We start from the raw sequence: 19917 nt of genomic DNA on the forward strand, positions 1-19917 counted from the left end.
GTGGTAGTTGCTTCCCTTTCAGAATAACTCTTTGACCAATTCTTTCACAAAACTGCCTGCTCCCCTCCAGGGATATACTCAAACAACTCAGGAATTGCTTCAGCCAGAAGCACTTTCACACAGTTTGAGCCAAAATTGCCCCAAGGAAGACCTAAATCACGCTGGATGAGAGCTTTGACAGTGCTTTTAAGGAGGTCAAAATTTCACTTTCCAAATAGCAATAGAGCAGCTAATCTAGGAGAATTTCCTTTTCCAGAAGGACTTCCTGAAAGCATGAAATCTCCCTGTGGCTGGCTGGACACATGTGGGGGGTCATAAAACACCTGGCCTCAATGTGTTCAGTCTTGCATTACGTTGACTTTCCATGTGTTTTTTTACTGTGTGCCTTTATTTATTTTTTATTTCTCACATTAATTCACATTTCAGACAAAGTCCTACTTTCAGGTATCTGTTGTCACAAATCAAAAAGCATGAGTCACATTTAGAAGAATGAAGAACTGAAAAACCTCCTAGGAAGGACGTTATCAAATGCACAGAGAGAGCTGCTGGAGAAGGAACTTTCCTTCTATCTATTCAAACTTTCAAGAGCTCCATTAAGTGGCCATTAGACACCACTGAGGATAAACAAAGTTTAGATAGAAAACATGATTGCTTTAGTTGAAAGAGCTCTAATTAGAAAAAAAAGTGCCAACGTCCACAAATATGTAAGGAAACAGTGGGCGAACTCATTACATGAAATAAATCAGATGGAAAAGTAGCAAATGGGAATGAGAGAAAAGTTGAGAGTGAATGCATAGAATAGTTTCACAGAGTGAAACTAGTGTTCTGCAAATGGCATACCAAATCTTCCTTGATCTTTGTGCCATTCTGGCATCCTCACATACCACTTCTGAAGAGGTAGACATAGATTTCCCAATAAAACTTCCCTCTTCTCAGGTGCTTTCAGCCTTGTCTACACATCACCGTCAGTTTCATTTTTGGCAAGCTGAATGGACTGAATTGGTAAGCGGTTACTTTCATGCCGCTCTCCCACTGTTCCCATCCCACCCACATTGTTTCTAAAATATGTCCTGCATCTTCTCTCCTAACTGTGGTTTTAGCTAAGCAACTTAAGGAAGTAGTGCATTGCTGTGTTTACTTTCCTTCATTGAGATGTGGGTTTCTGACAATGATGCTGTGCTTGCTTTGGTAGTCATCCACCAGTAAAACTTGATCAAACTTGCTGCATTCTGAAGCAATTGAGCAAAATAGACTTACGGCTGTTGTAACCTAATCACAAGCATAAACATGTAGGTGAGCTGTAATTATCAAGGTTTCTGCCATCTGATAACATTTACGGCAAACAGAAAATTAAAAGACTTAAATCAGAACCAAGCAAGTAAAAGATTTTTTTTTTTTTTTTGTAGTAACTGACTACTGACTTTTCCCTGGACTTGCGTGGAGATCTCATCTCCAGCAGAGGATCTATCCTGAACATTTTTCTTCACTGGATGTCAGGGGCTGAATTTCCATATTCTCTTTCAGCACTGGAAGTACTTGAGACCCAACAGATAACATATCTGGAAGGGATGAATGCAAGGGCTGGTTCATCAGGTATATGCCAAAATTTGTCTGAAAAAAGGAAAGTATTTATTAAGACACAGCTCATGCTAAAGTAATCAGACCTATAGAGGATCCCACAGCCCAGATATGTTTAGAAAAACAATACTGCATTAAGAATGAGGAGTTATGAACTATCTCCATGTAATTAAGAACATTTTTAACTGATTAACTATAATAGACTAGTAAACAAAAGTTAATCCTATGTTATTTAAGAAGTGAGTAGATAAATAACGTAGTATTTCATCATGAGTTCCATAGTATCATGTATGTAATTTACACTCCCTCGCAGTCTTGCCATTTAATGACTGTTCTGGCTTCTTGACAAATACAGTTAATGAATTACTACCAATAAGGTCTAGGCAACATGAGAATGCATGTACGTTCAAACAGTGAGAAAAAGTCTTGCACCTTTTACCGTGAATTATTCGCTTTGATAACAGAACTTTGTTCTGCCTAGACTTTGTGAATTTCCCTTCATTTGTTTTTATGAACATTTCAGTATATTTTACAGAAAATATTCAGAAAGTTTGTTTTATTAGGTCTACCAGTTGTTATCTGTCATTACCTGTGAAGCCATCCTATGTAAATATTAAAAATACTTAAATATGTGTCCTCATGATACTGAATATTAAAGAAAAAAAGAACAAAAAAACCACTTCACCCAGTGACCATACAACCTGATCAGTGTGTTTGCACTTTTATTTGTGGTCTTGATCTTAAGCACGTTGAATATTACAGTTGTAGCTGTGAACAGCTGGGTGTGACCTGGAAAGGTCACAGTAAGAAAGTGGTGTGGTTTTGTGGTTTTGTTTTCCAGCAGTGGAGAGTTTAGAAGTGCACAAGAAACAGACTCACAATCTCATGATAATATTTTCCAAATGATTAGATAATAAAGAAATATGTAAAGTAAGAAATAAAGGAATGCTGAAGACCACATCAGATTGGTAATTGATATGCAGGCTTCAGAATGTCTTCGTTCTTCAAACTGAGGACCTTGGAAACCCAATACTAATTTTCTTGTCTTTTTTTAAAGGTTTCAATAAAAAGTACTTTGTTTTGGTAGGCTACAGCCAAAATGTACCAGCCACTCTAAAGCGTAAAGTAAATAAATAAACAAATGAAATCCATTAAAAACAAAACTTTATTCTCCTTCTACGTTAAAAGAAAAACAAGCAGAGTTTTTTTGGCTACTTCTGCTATTACTTCATCTCCCCAGCATTTCACATATGTGTGGTATGAGTTGCTCCTGATCAGGCTTATCGTATTAATGACACTTTTTTGATACCTGTCACCATAATGGTGTCAACAGTGGTGGACACAGGGTAGATCCTTACTATTAACATTGTAGTGTTTAATGCTGAGTATTTAATGACTGCAGGACAGTAAGATCCCAATCCTTTAGCATAGTGACTGTGTTGGATCAACTATGATGCCCCTATCCCTGGAAGTGTTCAAGGCCAGACTGGATGGGGCTTGGAGCAACCTGCTTTAGTGGAAGGTATCCCTGCCCATGGCAGGGGCATTGTAACGGGATGATCTTTAATGTCCATTCCAACCCAAACCATTCCAGGATTCTATGATTCTGTGATGCTAAATGGTAAGTTAGTAACTGTTTTGTTTAAATTATTAAACTACACAGTATTATGTTTCCATTCTTGCTTTTCTCTTGTTTCTTGTCAAGCTGTGTTTTCTCTATTGGTATAAATGATGTGTTTTCCAGCCTTGTGATTAGAAACTTGGATTTACTTCCTATGCCCTAGTGCAAAAAGGACAGTTGTCATAAATTTGTTGTTTTATAAAATCAGACAAGCATCAAACAAATATTGTAAAATTAATATTAGTCCATGCTGAATCACATTTTACACAGGGAGGAATTTTATAACTCAGCCATGTGAATGAACTTATTTGACACATGAGAAGTTTTTATTTATATTTACTGTATTGACATCTCGATTGATCTTAAAATGAGACTAAAATACGTCTGGGCAGTTTGTTCACTGCAGAGAATTTGATTTACCAATTTTTCTATTGATGTGAATCATTTAGCAATTTTTTTTTTTTTTGTTTTGTAAATCAACTTAAAACATTTAGAATTATTTAGGAAAAGACGTGTGAACACATTTTATCTTCAGGAGTTCTTATATACTATTTAATAATGGTCCTTAGTATTTCCGTACTCTGATTTGGCATCTAAAGTCTCAGAGTATTTTTTTCAGTGCTGAGACTAGGTGATGCCTAAGGAGTTTTCAAGGTGATGCTATATTGATGGTATACATATTTTAGTACTAAGACCTGCTTGGAATTGCTGACCTTTTTCTTTTCTGAATGTTCTTAAGACCAAAATTTAGCTTGCAATTAATAGAATTGGATTTAATATTGTTTAAGTGAATTTCCTTGGTTTTTTTTCAATAATTACAAATATTGACTCAGCAAGTACTGATAATAGCAACAGCCCTGCAGCAACCACAAAAGATGTGCATCCTGCCATTTCAGCTCTGTTTCAAGAAAAAGATAGAAATTTGCCCTTCTCACATTTTGCTGATGAAAAATGAAGCCTTCAGACGCAGAGATTACAGCCTGCAGAGTTATTACAGTGAACCATATAATCTCTCTGTTGTTGCTACCTTTTCCTGACTTCAAGGGCATTTTATTCTGCATATAACCTCCCCAGGAGACACCAGGAACTGGGCAGGGATTTCTGGGCTGAGAGCTCAGTGGTTTTATCCGCTTGGTCAGATGGCAGTAAGGGCTCTTCCCATCACTCTTAAACTTCACAGAGGCAAAAAATGTAAAGCTCATGATTAGGAAAAAGCACAACAATTCACTGCTGGAAGAAATAGATAAAATGTACTTATTCTTGCCAACAGTGAATCATATGATAGTCATCACACTCACTTAAAAGTGGAGCTATAAAATGCTATCATTCTTGCATGTTGTTTCAAGTACTTATACTGGATCAACAGTAATATGCACTGCTTAGATATTCACTGGCAGAAATATCCTGGGTGCAGTATCTTCTTCTGTAAGATAGAAACCTGAGGTGCTACATCTGAGAAAGGCTGAGATGAAGTGCCTTCAAGCTACAGCTCCTAAATAATGAGTTAATTCAGACCAGCACTTGGTCGGGAAAATGCCCTGTTAGAATGTGTAACAAGCCCATAACTGATACTGCATGCTAAAATAAAGCTTTGGATGGATAAGTTCTGGATTTTGCCCCTGTATGTAGCTCTTGGCTGCCTTCTCCCAACAGATGAATTTACTTGTTCATTTCTGCTAATTTAAGACAAGAGGAAATATCCTCAAGCTGTGCCAGAGGAGGTTTAGACTGGATATTATTAAATTTCTTAACCAGATGGGTGATCAGGCATTGGAACAGGCTTCCCAGGGAAGTGGTGGAATCACCATCCCCGGAAGTGTCCATAAACCATGCAGATGAGGCCCTCAGTGATATGGTTTAGTGGTGGTCTTGGTAGTCCTGGGGTAATGGCTGGACTTGATGATCTTAAAGGTCTTTTCCAACCTAGCTGATTCTATGATTCTATGATTTAATTAATACAATAATATAACCTCCATCCCATGCAAAGCTTTGGGAGACACAATTATTTAAGTTTGGTTGTTTGGGGTTTTTTTTGCTTGGGTTTGTTTTGTTTTTAATGTAACGATGTTTTCTTAGCTCTTATTCACCAAAACTTCTTAGTAAAAGTAGGAGAGTGGAAGTACTCATTTTCAGCATGCTGTTTTTTTATATTAGAAAAAAAAAGAAAGCTTTAACTTGGTGTCAAAAGTCCTCATTTTGTTTTGTTGAAAATATCTGGGCAGCAGAATGTTTTTCTAAGAACTGATTTTCTTTTGCTCTACCTTAAATAAACACATTTTCTAGTTCAGCCACCAACGAGAAAAGAGTACCGTAGTATTTCAGAGGTCTATTAATTATATCAGTCAGTGTTTGCAAATGTTCCAGATCTTTGGATGAAAAGCATTGCATAGTATAAAGCCCCGCATTACGATGAAAATTATGATAATGATGCATCAGATAAGGGAAGTAATTTGCTATCCTTGCTAACATTTCAATAAGCAGTCCAAAGGCACAGCATCTCACCCTACAGGGAAAAAAGCTCTCCCAAGGCACAATGAGATACATCAAGGAGGATCAACAGCCTACAGGGAAAAAAGCACAAGCCCTTTAGTATATGAGGGCATGTGCAAACATAATGGATTTCTCTTGATGTACCGCTATCCAGACATTTATGCTGGGGCAGACTGCTGATGCAGTTCCCTTTGCTACCATGACAGCAAGTCCCAGCTTATAGCATTGTTGCAAATCTACCCACAGGGCTTCCGCTATTGTTAGCTTAAAACTGCATCTGCAAAACACAGAAGATGATAGCCAAGAATTCAATGTTCTCTCCTTTCTGTCTATGTGTGCCTGGCATCAGGTGGTGAAGCATGTGAAACAGCATATGGCTATTTTTATGCTATTTGCTTAATGCAATTACCTAGTGTTTTGCAGTGTCCTGCAATAACAGAGAGAGCTCTGTCGCAGGAGAGCCCCCTTTTCCTTTTCAGTCAAAATTTACAGAAGGAATCCTTAATGAATATTTCTTCAGAACTGGTGGCAGCAGAGCTCCAGTTCGCTTTGTAGAGGTGTTTGTATTTTATTTCAAACAATGTGATGAAAGGTTTCATAAAAAGCAGCTGGCTGGGCTTCAGCACCCTGCTTTAAATTTAATAGGAAACATGCAAATATCTTGTGTGGCTAATTACAGTAGCTGGTTCTGAATTTCCGCTGCAGTCCATCTACGCAATCCTCAATTTTTCAGCTTGGAGCATCAGGTTCCCAAAGTCTCAGAATGATGGAGAAAAATATGGTTTTAGAAATAAATATTGAACCTTTTACAAGCCTTACTTTATTATTGAAATTCATCTGCAGTGCTGTTATTTGGGCTACCAGTTTGATAAAGTTTGGTATCTTTTTCCAGGTTGGTGTTCTTGGAAAAACAAAACAAAATGGTAAATATTGACATCTGTCTTTCTTGTTAAACTTTCATGATTTGAAATCCATTTGTATGTGCAGTATCTTTAATGTTTTGGAAATCAAGCAACTACAACAGCCTTTCAAAACTTAGCAGTACCCCTTGTACTGCAAAATTAAGTTTAAAACTTATTTTGCTGCGTTTGTTTTTTGTAGTTTGAATTGCATTATTGACAGCTGGGAACAAACAGTGCTAAATCCCTTCACTGAATCTGTATCTGATAAAAAAAGAAAAAGAAGTCTATTAGATGACTCCTTAACAGAAAAGCACAAGCTAGAGACATGAGTCACCGAAGGATTATCTCTGCAATTTAACACAGTCACATGAACTCGATGTTCTTCCTCTGTCTCCACTGTGAACTGTGAAAGGTCTGGATCAATGCCCCCTGCTAGGTCTGCTTAGCACACTGAAGATGCCATAGTCCTCAGGTGTTTCTCACCAATAGCCAGTTGGTGACCATCACGACACAGACGATTTGCAGGAGGGATGGGCTCTGAGGTCTTCTCAGACCAGTTCAAGCAAAGCTACCAGTTCAAACTATCTCTTTTGGCTGCCAAGCTAACCCAGAGGACTTGGCTTTATGCAGAGCAGGGCATGCTCACAAGATCCCATCTGCCAGCAATGCTGAAGACTGGGAAAAAATGAAAAAGCTGAAGGCCTGGTTCTTTGCAGTGTGACTATGGTTGTGTAGCTGAGGGAAGCAGAGCACTCCCTCACTGTGAATAGCAGCACTGTGCTCTGTCAAGCAGTGCCTCGCCTTGCTATGCATCTTTTATCTGGTGCCAGGTTGTTCTCGAGAGGCTGGATTGTTCTCATTGCCTTAGTTCTGATTGAATGAGTTACTTGGTTCTAAGAGTGCTTGTATCCAGAAAATCTTTCCATTGCCGAGTTAATTGGAATGAAAGAGGAGCGCACCTTTGCTTGTGGGAAACACGCAGAAGATGTTTTGCCTCTCCTGAGAATCTATGTCCTGGGTAAAGTTTTGTTGCCATTTGGGACGGTCCCTGAATGTGGAATGCTTTCCTTCTACAGACAATTCAAATCATAATCCAGTAAAATCTATGGGGCTAGAGAAAGTCCTCGACATACCACACTCCTGCATACATGGCAGATGGCAGCATCTCTGCCCAGAGTGTCAGAATGCTCTTTAAAGTGCCCCAGATGTTCCAGCTGTGGGTCAGCATTGCCTGGAGAGAATTCTTGTCTTCAGGCTATCCACCATGGCCAGGAGCTCATCTCATAAAGGCAGGATTTGGATGACAGAGCCTGCCATGCAACCCAAAGTCATCTCAGGTCATTGGGAAGCTGTGGCTAGACAGCTGGTCCCTGCCTTCTCGCCTCTCCCCATCTCACTCTGCACCAGGTGGCTGGCTCCAAGAGTTGGCAGAGCTTTTCACCAAGGATAACATCCATTGAAAATGTAGCCCTTTGTTTGCCTAATGAGTCACTGAGACGAATCAATGTATTTTTTTTTTCCAAACAAAGAATGCCTTATTTGTAACTTGTTTGTGCATTGTTTAGGTGAATGATTTTCAGCCTATTTGTCATTGCTCTGGCCCCTGTGCTGTGCCCAATCATCTCTGGTGTTTGGCTGGTGTTGGCAAGGCTTCTGAGCCCTGACTGGCTGACGAACTTTTACAACAGAAGCTTAATGAACAGGAAGCAACGAATTTAAAGTAAGGATTTTTTCAGATAAATAAATACTTATGAGGAGATTTGTGAAGTTTTTGGGATGCTGAAATGTCTAGCCACCGTCTGAGCACTCTCAATTCCAAGAAACAATGCAGCTTCAGGAAGCATAAGGACTCCAATGAACGCCTGCTTTTCACACTTTTTCTCCAGTCAATCAATTACTCTCAGCTTTGACTATACTCACATCTGCTCTGTTTTTCCTGTTAAGTAGTTTCTCACAGTAAGAATAGAGTTTAGTCATATGAGCTAACTGTATCATATCAAATACTCTTTTTCTGCAGATTTGTCTTCTTGAATGACATCAGTGCATCAGCTCTTGTTTTCCAAGACCAAGATAAACACATCATTGTGAAGTAGTACATACTGAATAAAAGCAAGCACAGAAAAAAACCCAATGCATATTAATAGTCAATTTCTGAATAAAACCATGTTGAACATTTAATGGAAATAAACAATGTCATATCTGGGTTGTAAGTGCATCTTTTTACTGGAAAGAGAAATGGATTAGCTTAACAACTTAGTCATGAATATTCTCTCAGCAGATATTTCACTATGCATGCAATAAAGTCACCACATCTTTCTATACAGCTATTTTAGATTACTGTACTGACCTTTCTACCTCTGGCCACAGACAGAGACTGCATAAATTCTTTGTTTCGTTCCCCAGACTGTTGATCAATGCAGATTATTTGACATCTGCTACATGGACCCACAACCTAATGAAAGAAGATTCACAGCTGTATATCAAAGCAGTACAACACAGAATAGTACAAGCTTCTGACCATCATAATACCTTAAACACTTACCTCTCACATATCTTTCCTGTGTTCTTTTATGCTTTTTCTTATGCAAGAGATCTGGCCTGTTCACCTAATGTAGTGGGTACATTTTCAAAGGGTCTGCTTCTGAAGGTCTCAGTGAATTTTTAATTCACTTTTTTCTTTTATTTTCTATTCTTTTAAGGAAAACTTTCCCAGAGACAGAATCTGAGAAATACCAAACATTTGCATAATTGCATTTCCTGATGTCTTCGCTTCATCTATGGGCTGGCAGGGCTACTTACCCAAAGGAGAACTGAATACAAAATCAAGGCAGTGCCTCAGGATTTAACCCAAGAAGGATTTTCTTGGGTTTGCGTTACACTGTTTCAGTGCAGCTGAAATGCACAATGTCTTTCATATATGCATGGCACTTGTAGATAATCAGAATGCAAAATGTGAGTTTTCACAAGTTTACATAATCAGAAGGAATAATGAGATCCTCTATTCCGACACCAGAACACATATCTTAAAGTTAATTCTTGTTTGAAATAGGGTGTGTTTTTAGGGAAAAAAACCCTGAACAGATTTCTTCTTAAAGCATTCAAATGAAGAAGGCAGACATATTGCAGTTTCGCTTAATATTGCATCCCTAACTTTAGCAAAGCTGTACGTTGTAGAAACTGTTCTTAGAGTATCTCAATATACACATTCTACTTTTGTAAAATGTGTTATAAATTTCAAATAGGGCAAAGAATTAAACCTTACACTGCCAACATTTTTATATGCTGATCTGAATTGCTATTTCAGTTTTTTTTGACATACATCTAGAACTGCTTCTACAGCTCTTCAGTGTAATCATCAAAACCATACATTTGGCAGCTTTTTCAGAAGATGATTTTCCACAGCTTTAATATTTTATTAAAAGAACAAGAAAACAAGACAGAGAAGGAAATATTTTTCGTTGCTTTGCTTTGTTCAAGAGCTTCTTCAACAATTAACATAATATCTACCGTTACTACATCAGTATCTGAATAAGGTCCTGGCAGAAACTAGAAAGACAATGCAACTTGCATAAGCCTTTCTAATTTTGGCTTGTATTTCTAAAGCATTTCAATGCCAGAAAGAGAAATATCTTTTTAATTTTGTAGTTTTACAGTATCTAACACAGCAGGATCCTGAGATGAGTTCCCTAGTGTAACTCCAGCCTCCAACAGGCTATACACTAAGGGTTTTGTCCTTTGCGTTCTTCATCTCCTACCTAAAGGAATTTTTTCTCAACTTTCTTTAAGTCTTATTACTGCTTACTGATAAAAGTACCCATAAAAAGAGCAGATAAGTTATATTTTCCACCCTTAGAGAAAAAATTACTTGTCCATTTCTTACAATATGCTGACCAGAAAGAAATAGGAGTGATGTCCACCACAACTTCCAGATTTGACCTTAGCACTTCTGTTATTCACACCTTCATTATCACCCTTAAGAAAATAATAGGTTTCATGTGTAGCTTCTTCATGGATCCGTTGTTGAATATTTTCTCAAAAGAATGCATTTGCCAACAAAGTTGGACTCTTCAGCATTTTCCTCACAGTACAAAGCACATTATGTTGTTAGATATGATACAAAGCACAACATATGAAAAAACTCTGCCAGGCTACACTTTGAAACATGTCTTGACTGGAGATTAAAACAAAATGTGTGCAACAGAGGGCAGTAGATTGTTCACTTGTATTCACGTCTGGTCTTTTGGCAGTCCATTGCTCCATGTGCAGCAATCCGAGGTTACATCTGGACTATTATGCTTAATGGCAACCAGTTCTGTTGGGAAAATACTGACTAAATATTTGCTGCAACTCTGCCTCAGAACAGTGATTATTATTCTGCTCAGGTGGATAGAGGTGGGAAATTTTATGAAATATGAAATTAAAAAGGTGTGGAGAGATATGTCAAAACCTCTCAGTTATATTGAAGCATGTTTGTTATGGGTCACAGCATGGCTTTTTTTTACATACTTCATAAATTTCATCTGCACAAACTGTGACACCCATGTTGAGGTCAAAACCCTGCAAAAATTGCTCTGTCTCCAGTGGTCAAAATACTTTGTGATAGACAAGAGAGATGTGTTTGTACCTGGAATCGCAGAGCACCTATTGAAATCTCAGCCCACTCTTCTTCTTCAAAGGACTCTGGTGCACTGATGACAATGTTGGCACGGAAACGTGGGATTAATTCTTCCATTTCCAATGGCTCTTCTAATCTGTCTCATAGAGATGACAGAGAAAAACAAAAAGTAAGGTTTATTAACTCGTCCCGCACCAGATGTTTGTGTTGGAAGAATCTAGTGGCTTCTATGATTCAGCAAATATTTTTCCAGAATAACTTGGATCAAGTTTTGTTACGAAGGGCATGAAAATGACACAAGGTATGTAACTATAACTTGTAACCCTTCAACTATAATATGTAATCCTCTAGGTGGCTTCCTCAGAGGTGTAACCTGGAACTGTAGGCATGAAAGCACATAGATAGGCAATTGTGAACAATGTGTGTTGTTGTTTATTTCCTTATTAGTCATCATATGTGAGGCTAATGGTAACAAATGGAAAGATCTTTTGAATTAGCAGTCATTTGACTCATTGAATATTTCTAGAAAGAAAGCAAATAGAAACTCATTCTTCACATGCTGCAATGGTAAAAGAGACAAAACCAGCAGATGCTGAAGGTGAAACAGACCAGTAAAGGCATTTTATGACAGAATCTATTCCTTATATTATTATTATTATTATTTGCCTTTGGGATGCATCAGATTCCACCAAATGGTAGATGTTTTGAAAAAAATTAATCTCTGTGTGGTGATATCTCCACCTCTTTACAAGCATTTGAACTGCCGGAGTGTAGATTTGTGTCAGTGTGGAGAACATATATGAGGCAGACAGAGCAGCAGACTGCATACAAATATCTGAATTCTGGCTGCACCTTAGAGTTGTCATTCTTCACTCTTCTTCTAAAGGAGAACCAGACCAGTACCAGAAAGACATCCTTAAAATCTGTGAGAATTCTTTCAGCAGCATTGTTAGTGGGGAAGAACATTTCTTTCTGCATTAGCTATTATGAGAATGAATAATTTCTGATACTCCATCAGCCATGGTCTGACAACTTTGAGATATGACACCCTACAGCAGAGGCAGAAACCTGGGTAAGTAGTGAAGAGAGAATTTTCTGCCCTAAAGGAAAAAAAAAAATCCCAAAACCAAACCCTAGAAAAAACAACCTTGAAAAAGTAAGCACATACAGTTTAAAATGTGCTTTAATTAAAATGAGGAAAAACATGTAAAATCAAGGTACATGGAAAACTGTTCACATCAAGCAGTCTTGGCAGAGGAGGCCTGTTAGGTGAAGAAAAGAGCTTGATGTTATTTAAAATAGTCTGGATGATCTTTAGCAGACAAATTTGCGAAGGATAAACTGCCTGTGCAGACTTTTAGTCAAACCATACAAGCCCAGCTCCACCAAGGCTTTGCTGTTCACAAGGGCTCCAGCAGCCTGGGGGTAGAAAGTGAGATGGCAAGCTGAAGGGTTACAGGTTTTCCCTTGAGATCCCACAAGCAATACCACGGCTGAGACACAATTTGTAATGACTGAGATCAGAGCCAACAGAAGGTGTAGACTATGCTGACACGCAGACAAGAAGGAAAATAGCAGTCATGAACAAGCTCAGTTATGCTGTTGTTTCCTTACTTTGCTGTGGGCTCTCGGAGTCTGAGCGCTGTGTAGCTTCTAGTTTTGAATGCAGTCTACAAGTGCCTGCAACCCCAGCCAGAACCAGAGGGGGCATCAAGAGCCCCAGTAACAAAGGGCCTGCAGCATCTTGAGCCAGATGCAGAAAGCTGCTTTGAGTTTCTATGATTTTCTACTATTTTATCCTTTGGTGCTGGTCCTCAAGGCTGCAGTGCCCCTACTCCCAGTCTTCAATCTGCTCAGGCTCACCTCCAAAATACCTCACCTCTCTTGTGCCCTCAGAACTGCTTCTAATTACTTTGCAGAGTGTATCGGAGTAAATTTCCATTATTTCTCCTTCCTTAAAACAAAACATGCATTGTGTGGATGCAGTGAGAGGCACCTTCATCCTGCAAATCTCAACAAGAGTCTGTTGTGAAAATCACCGGGATTTGCCAAAGCCAGTCTAGGTACTTTGGGCTTTTCACAGTAGCGGGTCCTGCAATGCAGAATGCATTACATATATTTAACAGGCAAACTTGAAAATTAATATTTTCATTTTCAAGGGGGTATCTCTACAAGAACATGTGAGCATAAGGTCGGGCCACATGGATTTCCATGAAGGAGACCTGTAACAGCAACACCAGAATGATGGATGTCTCTATGTACATGTAGCTCTCCAACAGTATGTTACATGGTCATTTTTAATTAAATTGCTGTTTCTGTTTCAGATTATCTCTCAAGAGCCAAGTGCAAACTGGAAGATTAATTTTAACTTACAGAACAGACAAAGAGAAATTGTTAAAACTCAGCTGAAAATTGAAATTGTTTCATAAATCTTAGCAGTTTTCCATTAAAGAAAACCAAACTCACATGCCAAGAAGCTAAATAATACTTTCTAAAAAAAAAAAAGAAAAACATTTTAAAAAGACTCATATATGCAGATTCTTGAAAGTACATTGCAGAATTCAGAATTTGGAAAGTTGGTACAACATGATTTAGTATCAGTGCAGAATGAGGATGCTGTATATCTGTCCTGAATTCATTTCCCCAGCACCCTGAGAAGGCAGTGCATGGCGAAACAAGGATGAGGAGTTTTCCAACTTGTGCTGCAGCTTCAGTCGCATCTGGAGTTTCCTTTGAGGAAAAGGAGGCTACAAGCCTAGTTGTACTGGAAAAGGTGTAAAATCAGTGGATCATCTGGCATTGCATCTGACTAAAAGGAGAGAAGATGATTCCAAGCAGAGGCAAGGAAGTTGGGCAAAACAGAAAACGGGGATGAGAGATGAATGCCAAGGCTGTGGCACAGCTATGATTGAGGCCTTGAGAGCAGATTTTCTGTGCAATTTGAGCCTGTTCTAGTTATATTCAAGAAACAACTTTATATTGCCAGTATATGAAAATCTGGTGGGTAATGGGTTCCTTATCTTTGAACCGTGGGCTGTGTCAGTGTTTAATTTGCTGCTTCTCTCTCACACTTTTGTACAAGCCAACTTCAATTAAGAAATGAAATGAATCCTGAGATAGTTTTAAAATATTTCTGTTGTGAATGTTGTGAATGTAAATCTTAATTCTTCCCATAGGAAAGGATAGCTCAGCAAGAAGCAATATTTTGTATTTTCACCTGCCAGATTATTTATGTCGAGAAAATGTAATTATCCTTGTACTTCCCACAAATAGAGGTTGGCTGGTTCCTCATAATCTCCTGCCACCTAACCATTTGACAAGAATTTTGTTTAAGTTTTCCTAAAGACGACTAGCAGTCAGATTATGTTCGCGTATTTAATCCAAATTTTCAAAGTCATGCAGAATGAGTAATTTAATACATGTATGCTCATAGTACCTATGAGCAGTTTAATACCTATATATTTATTGAACATATAAAATAACTATCTCTAAATTTACAGATAAAACAGTTACATTGGAATCTTATGGAAAAATTCTGGAATCCAAGACTTCTGAAAGACATTTGGAGGCAGGAGGATCTTACCTTGCAGAAATATGTTCTTTCAGCTGTAGAATGCTCGCTACATTTATCAGGAGGTATTGTGCTTCATTCACAAGAGAGAGTGAAATGTTTGTAGCAGATGCCAGACCTAAAAAAAATCAATCCAACATTCCAAAATGATTATTAAAAATCAGGAAGATTATACAGGCAATTTCACCTCATCTTTCCTTTGACCTCTTACTCATTCTCATTAAAAAAATTATTCATTTGGCTTCACACACTAAGGAAAGATTCCAAGAATCTCTTCAAACCTGTAAATGATAATGATGCAATGCATTTAGAAATTAAGATAGAGCTGAGATTTTGCTAAATTTATAAGACAATTTGCAAGAGCAATATCCATGGATTTTTGATGCTTTTTCAATTTGATCCTTTTTATAATGACATTTGGTCTAAGAATAAATTCTTGTTTTATAGATTTTTCATACTCATTTTTCAAAATGATCATTGAGTTTCCAGACAAAAATGGTTATGATTGAAAAAAAAATGAAATCCCCAGACTGATGTAGCTTTACATTTTCACCAAACATAAGAAGTAGCAGGTAAACATAGTTTGGGTATAAATGGGAAACCTCAAACTGGATGACTCTTTCACCGTTTATCAGGGTAATTATATACACAGTATGAAGTCTATGAGTCTGATGTTTACCGAGGAATCACAAATATTGTTAAGAATGACAACATACCTTTTGTATTTTTCTGATGTGACATGTCTGAACTTTGTCTTATCAAGCGACATGGACGAGCAAGAATCATAGAGAACCAGCCAGCAATTCTTTCTCCACAGTCATATGTTTTTACCCTATTATAAGGTAAGAGTAACTTAAAATTTGATTGTCCAAACATTAATTTGCAAAACTGAAGACAAATTACAAAGATGTGCATTCTGCTTCTTTCAATACAAAATACAGTATCTGTATTTTCTGATAAGTGTCTGATGCAAAATTCTTCCATCATTTTATCTCCCAATTTCCTCAGCTTTACTCTGTTACTCTTGAAGTCAATATTCATGAGCTCTAATGTAGTTTTATACAGAAAATTACTGTGAAATAAAGGATTAAGTAATCATAATGCTCAAGACACTGACTCAAGTACAGTACAGTATTATGAAAAAGTTACTCTCTGGTCTGTGCTTTTTGCTAAAACAAAGAGGATTAATCTGAGCTGAATTTAATATTGCCCCACTGTGCCACTCTGTATCTAATTTTTAATGACCCCATCAAGTACAATGATGTCAATTTCCTAATTTAATTCATGTTAGTACAGACATTCCATGTTAAAACATGGGTCCACTAGCAGAGCTCAAGTATCTATCTAAAGATGATTTCCATTAATAGTAAATTGTCTAGTGAGTTATGCAAGGCTGGCAATAGATTTGCCCTCTTTACATGCATGCAGTCACTCCTAGAAGGATCTTGAGATCACCTCTCTCAGTTCAGGAAGGACACAGATCAGACCACTGGGAAGTGATCCTATTTGCCACTAGATTCCTCAGCCCTGAGCAATATTTAACGTCAATCTTTTAAAAACCAGACCTCTAGTTTAAGTTAGGGTTATCCTCACAGATAATGGAAAGAGGCAACTAGTTCCTATCTGTCTTAGATGTCAGGATGGTATGACACTCTGATAGTATTTAACTCTCTTCATTAACTACAAAAGGAGATTTGACTGACACCTAACTTTAAAATGGCATAAATAGGTAAGAGGAATGCAAAATCCCATGCTGATCTAGGTAGGATTCTTGTAGCAAGGAAAGTGAAGTAGCAGTAGTCCTATGCTTATCTTGTTGTCCTACCCAGCCAAAGAGGCTGATCTGCATGGAAAACATCTAGTCTATGAAACAAGAAAACAGCTTCTCACAACAAAAGATGCTAAGCCCTAGGATTGAGAGATGAAGTGGCTTGGCTTTACAAAATGCTTTGCAGGTTCAACAGAGTCACAGATATAGAAAGCCAGGGCAAGTGAAACCAAGGAGATCCTGTAGGGATCAGGTTCTCTTCAGCACTTGTTCTGAATGTTGATTGGAGTGCAGCCCTAACTGGACAGCTGCATCTAGCTAGTGGTGTCCTATAACTGAAATGAAACTCTGGTACTATGAGATGCGGGCAGTGTAGCAAAAAAAAGAGGCCAAAAAGTGAGTCTGCACATGAGATTTCATAGTCTGAGCTGCGTGGTTCTTGTCTCCTAGCTGGTCACTGTGTTAGGGAGAATGCTGCTAATGAGAAGGCATGAATCTTGCACGGTAACAGTGCAGGCGAAACAATTTCCCAGAATACTTTTCCCCACCTAAAAAGAGCTACTAGGGGTGTTTAAATTCTCTTCTGAGCCAACTGCCTTTAGCAGCCTGCTGGGGCTTAATACCATATAAATCAGGAACAAAATTTTGTCTTCTTTTTTATTTGCTAACTATTCTGAGTGAGAGTGGCTGAGTTAGAGGCACACAGTGTTCTTAGCATTTCATCAAATGTCATTGTGTAGTTTTTGTATTCCAAGACTCCTGTGCTTTCAAATTGCTCTTCCTTATTGTCAAGCCATTTTCTGAGCCAGCACCATTATCTCTTCAAGGTCTCATTCAAAGTTCTTCTGGTGTAGCTCAATTCTACTCATTTTTTGCTTGTGTTTATTTTTCTGGGGTATTATTTTACATCTGTCAGCATTACATTTCATTTGCCATATGTCAGACAATTTATAAAGGAGGGCCTAGTTCTGTCAGACTTTACTTGCTGTTTGCCTTGAGTTCTCCACTCATCTTCCTGTTCTGTCATTTAGCTTCAGCGCATTACACCTGGTCCTTCTAGCTAGGTAATTTACAGAACAAGAAACAAGGACAGATGAAGTCTGAATATTGATCCCAAGGGATATAATACACACATTTACACACAACAGGCTTGGTTCACCTTCTTTTTAAGTATACATTTGTCTTCTTTTACCACTGATATCCTTCTCTTGATCTCTTTGTTATTGTGGCCTGTCAAAGAGCAGGCTGCGTCCCTGCCTAATTCAGTGGAGAACTAACCTTGAGCATTTAGGGTTTTCTACAGCATCAATAACCTTAACATCACTAGCTTCTACTGTCCACTGTTAGATATATAAAAAGCCATGTCCCTCTGGTGTGAGCAGCACATGCGGATGAACAACCCCCACTGAGATGAAGGCTAACACTGATGAATTGCTTCACAAGAGAAACTTGAACTCATAAACCTTTCATGGCTTTTGGGAAATTAAACTTCTTCACTTAACTGCTTGCAGATTCTACATCATGTGTCTACATCATGTGCTTTTCTCAGCTATCTCAGTGTGAGTTCAGAGTAACTACTTAAGCCAACAGAACTGGATGAAATCACAGCATCAGAGAGCAGAATTAAGTGGAAAATGTCTTTAGTAGGGGTTTCTTTTGAATAAAAGTCTTTTAACAAAGATTTTTGGTTCATTTTTTACCTAAGGCAATTTTCAGAAAAGACCCCAGACCAGAAATCACCTCCTGTCCTACTGCAAAGCACTGTGCTGCTCCTCATATTTTTGGCCCCAGAGTCTTTTCTGCTGAAACACGGGAACCTAGCCTCAAGTGTTGCTGAATGTCTATGGAGTTTCAGAGCCTCATCAATGTTGTCCACTCATTCTGCCTTACTTCCTGCCGTGTTTACTTGCTAATCACAGTCCATTCTATGCAATTTGTCTTACATTTCCCCTTTCTTTGTGATTCCATCTATTTCTTCCTCTTCAGAACTCTAAGCAGTTTCCCATGAAAATTTCCTACTTCCTACAGTAAAAATGACACAGTCAGCGACATGAAAGACAAGGTACAATAAATAGTATGGCAGTAAATTGTATGAACATAGAAAGATAACCTAGGCTATTTTAAAGCCTGTAATAGATGGGCTGACCATGGGGAGCCTAAGGATGAGTCAACACAAAGGGAAGTGGGACAGATGGTTAAAACAAATGACTCTTGGGTGAATTCCACTACCTGAGGAAAATACACTTCTGAAGAAAACATCCTCTTTATCATATGAATAGCTAGTAGAAAAGAAGGACATGATCATTTCCTGCATGGCTCCATGGGGAAAATGGCTAGGTCTTCTGCTTGTTTGTTTATGCATTACCCTCAGAGAAGCAAATGTAGAGTATTACAACGAATTAGTATACCTTGGCTGAAATAAAATATAAATCTGTAAATGGCTCTTTTAGTTGGACATACCAAGGAGCTTGGTGAAAAGAAACAGTGATAATGCAAATGTTCTTTAGGAAGGCACTCGATACACTGCCACTCAGAAAACCTAATGAGACTGGGAAGTACTTAGACAATATGACGGATAAACAGTTCACCAAAAGGATAGGGGACGCTAATCAACATGGGTGGTCAAAACAAAATTAAAAAGGGTTGTAAATATGGAAAGCTGTTTATAACTTCCGCAGGTTCTAGCAATTTTCAATCCGTGCATCACAAATGGGAAAAGTTGCCTGCATCATTATTGTCAAATGAAGGAATTGAATTCAAGTTCTGCTGAGGCCTCCAGCTGGCATTTGGAAGTACCTGGGGACACCTTTCCCTCTTCTCATCCTTGGAGCAAATACCAAAAACCACATTTTCCTTCCCTTATTCAAGTGAGTGCCAAGTAGTCACAGTCCTTATAACGTCCTTCCCCCCTTTTTCCTTTTTATTATTTTTTACTGTTTTCTACCAGATGTGCTGGGCATGCCAAATTGTCTACTAAATCTGTCTTCTCCTGGTCCACCAAGTCATTCATTGCTTTCCATCCCTCCCCTCACCTTTTTTTAAGGATTTCTGCCCCTGTATGTCCACCCAATCGTGTCCTGAGTGTCATTACAGTGATTTTCAGGTTTGATTCTTCTCTGTTCTCACCTGTGTGAACAGACTTTGCTCTCAGAGATCACAGTCTCTTTTCCAGTATTTTCTTCTAGTGATACAGATATTGGGTCCATGCCTAGATGGGCAAAAACCAAGACATATTTAATTAAAACATTCATGCAAAATCACAGGGTCATGCAAAAAGTTCTTACTTTTGCACCTGTTCGCAATCACAGCAGCCTCCCAAATAGCATGACCAAAATTCTTTCTTTTTGGTATAATTATATTCTCTGCCTGCAG

General features: G+C 38.3%; 1 protein-coding gene across 1 annotated transcript in view; it reads right to left on the minus strand.

Moving 5' to 3' along the window:
* Positions 1–1099: 1099 nt before the first annotated feature.
* Positions 1100–19917, minus strand: part of MOCOS (molybdenum cofactor sulfurase) — a gene marked incomplete at its 5' end in the record, with an annotated part of 216079 nt that continues 197261 nt past the window's right edge. The window contains 6 exons of the mRNA XM_080611404.1: positions 1100–1611; positions 8939–9043; positions 11216–11342; positions 14790–14895; positions 15494–15609; positions 19672–19753. Coding sequence (XP_080467530.1) covers positions 1465–1611; positions 8939–9043; positions 11216–11342; positions 14790–14895; positions 15494–15609; positions 19672–19753 — 683 coding nt within the window. The 3' untranslated portion in view covers positions 1100–1464. The remainder of the gene's footprint in view (positions 1612–8938; positions 9044–11215; positions 11343–14789; positions 14896–15493; positions 15610–19671; positions 19754–19917) is intronic.

The sequence above is a fragment of the Psittacula echo genome (genome assembly GCF_963264785.1).
Source record: "Psittacula echo genome assembly, chromosome: 2".
NCBI classification, from domain to species: domain Eukaryota; kingdom Metazoa; phylum Chordata; class Aves; order Psittaciformes; family Psittacidae; genus Psittacula; species Psittacula echo.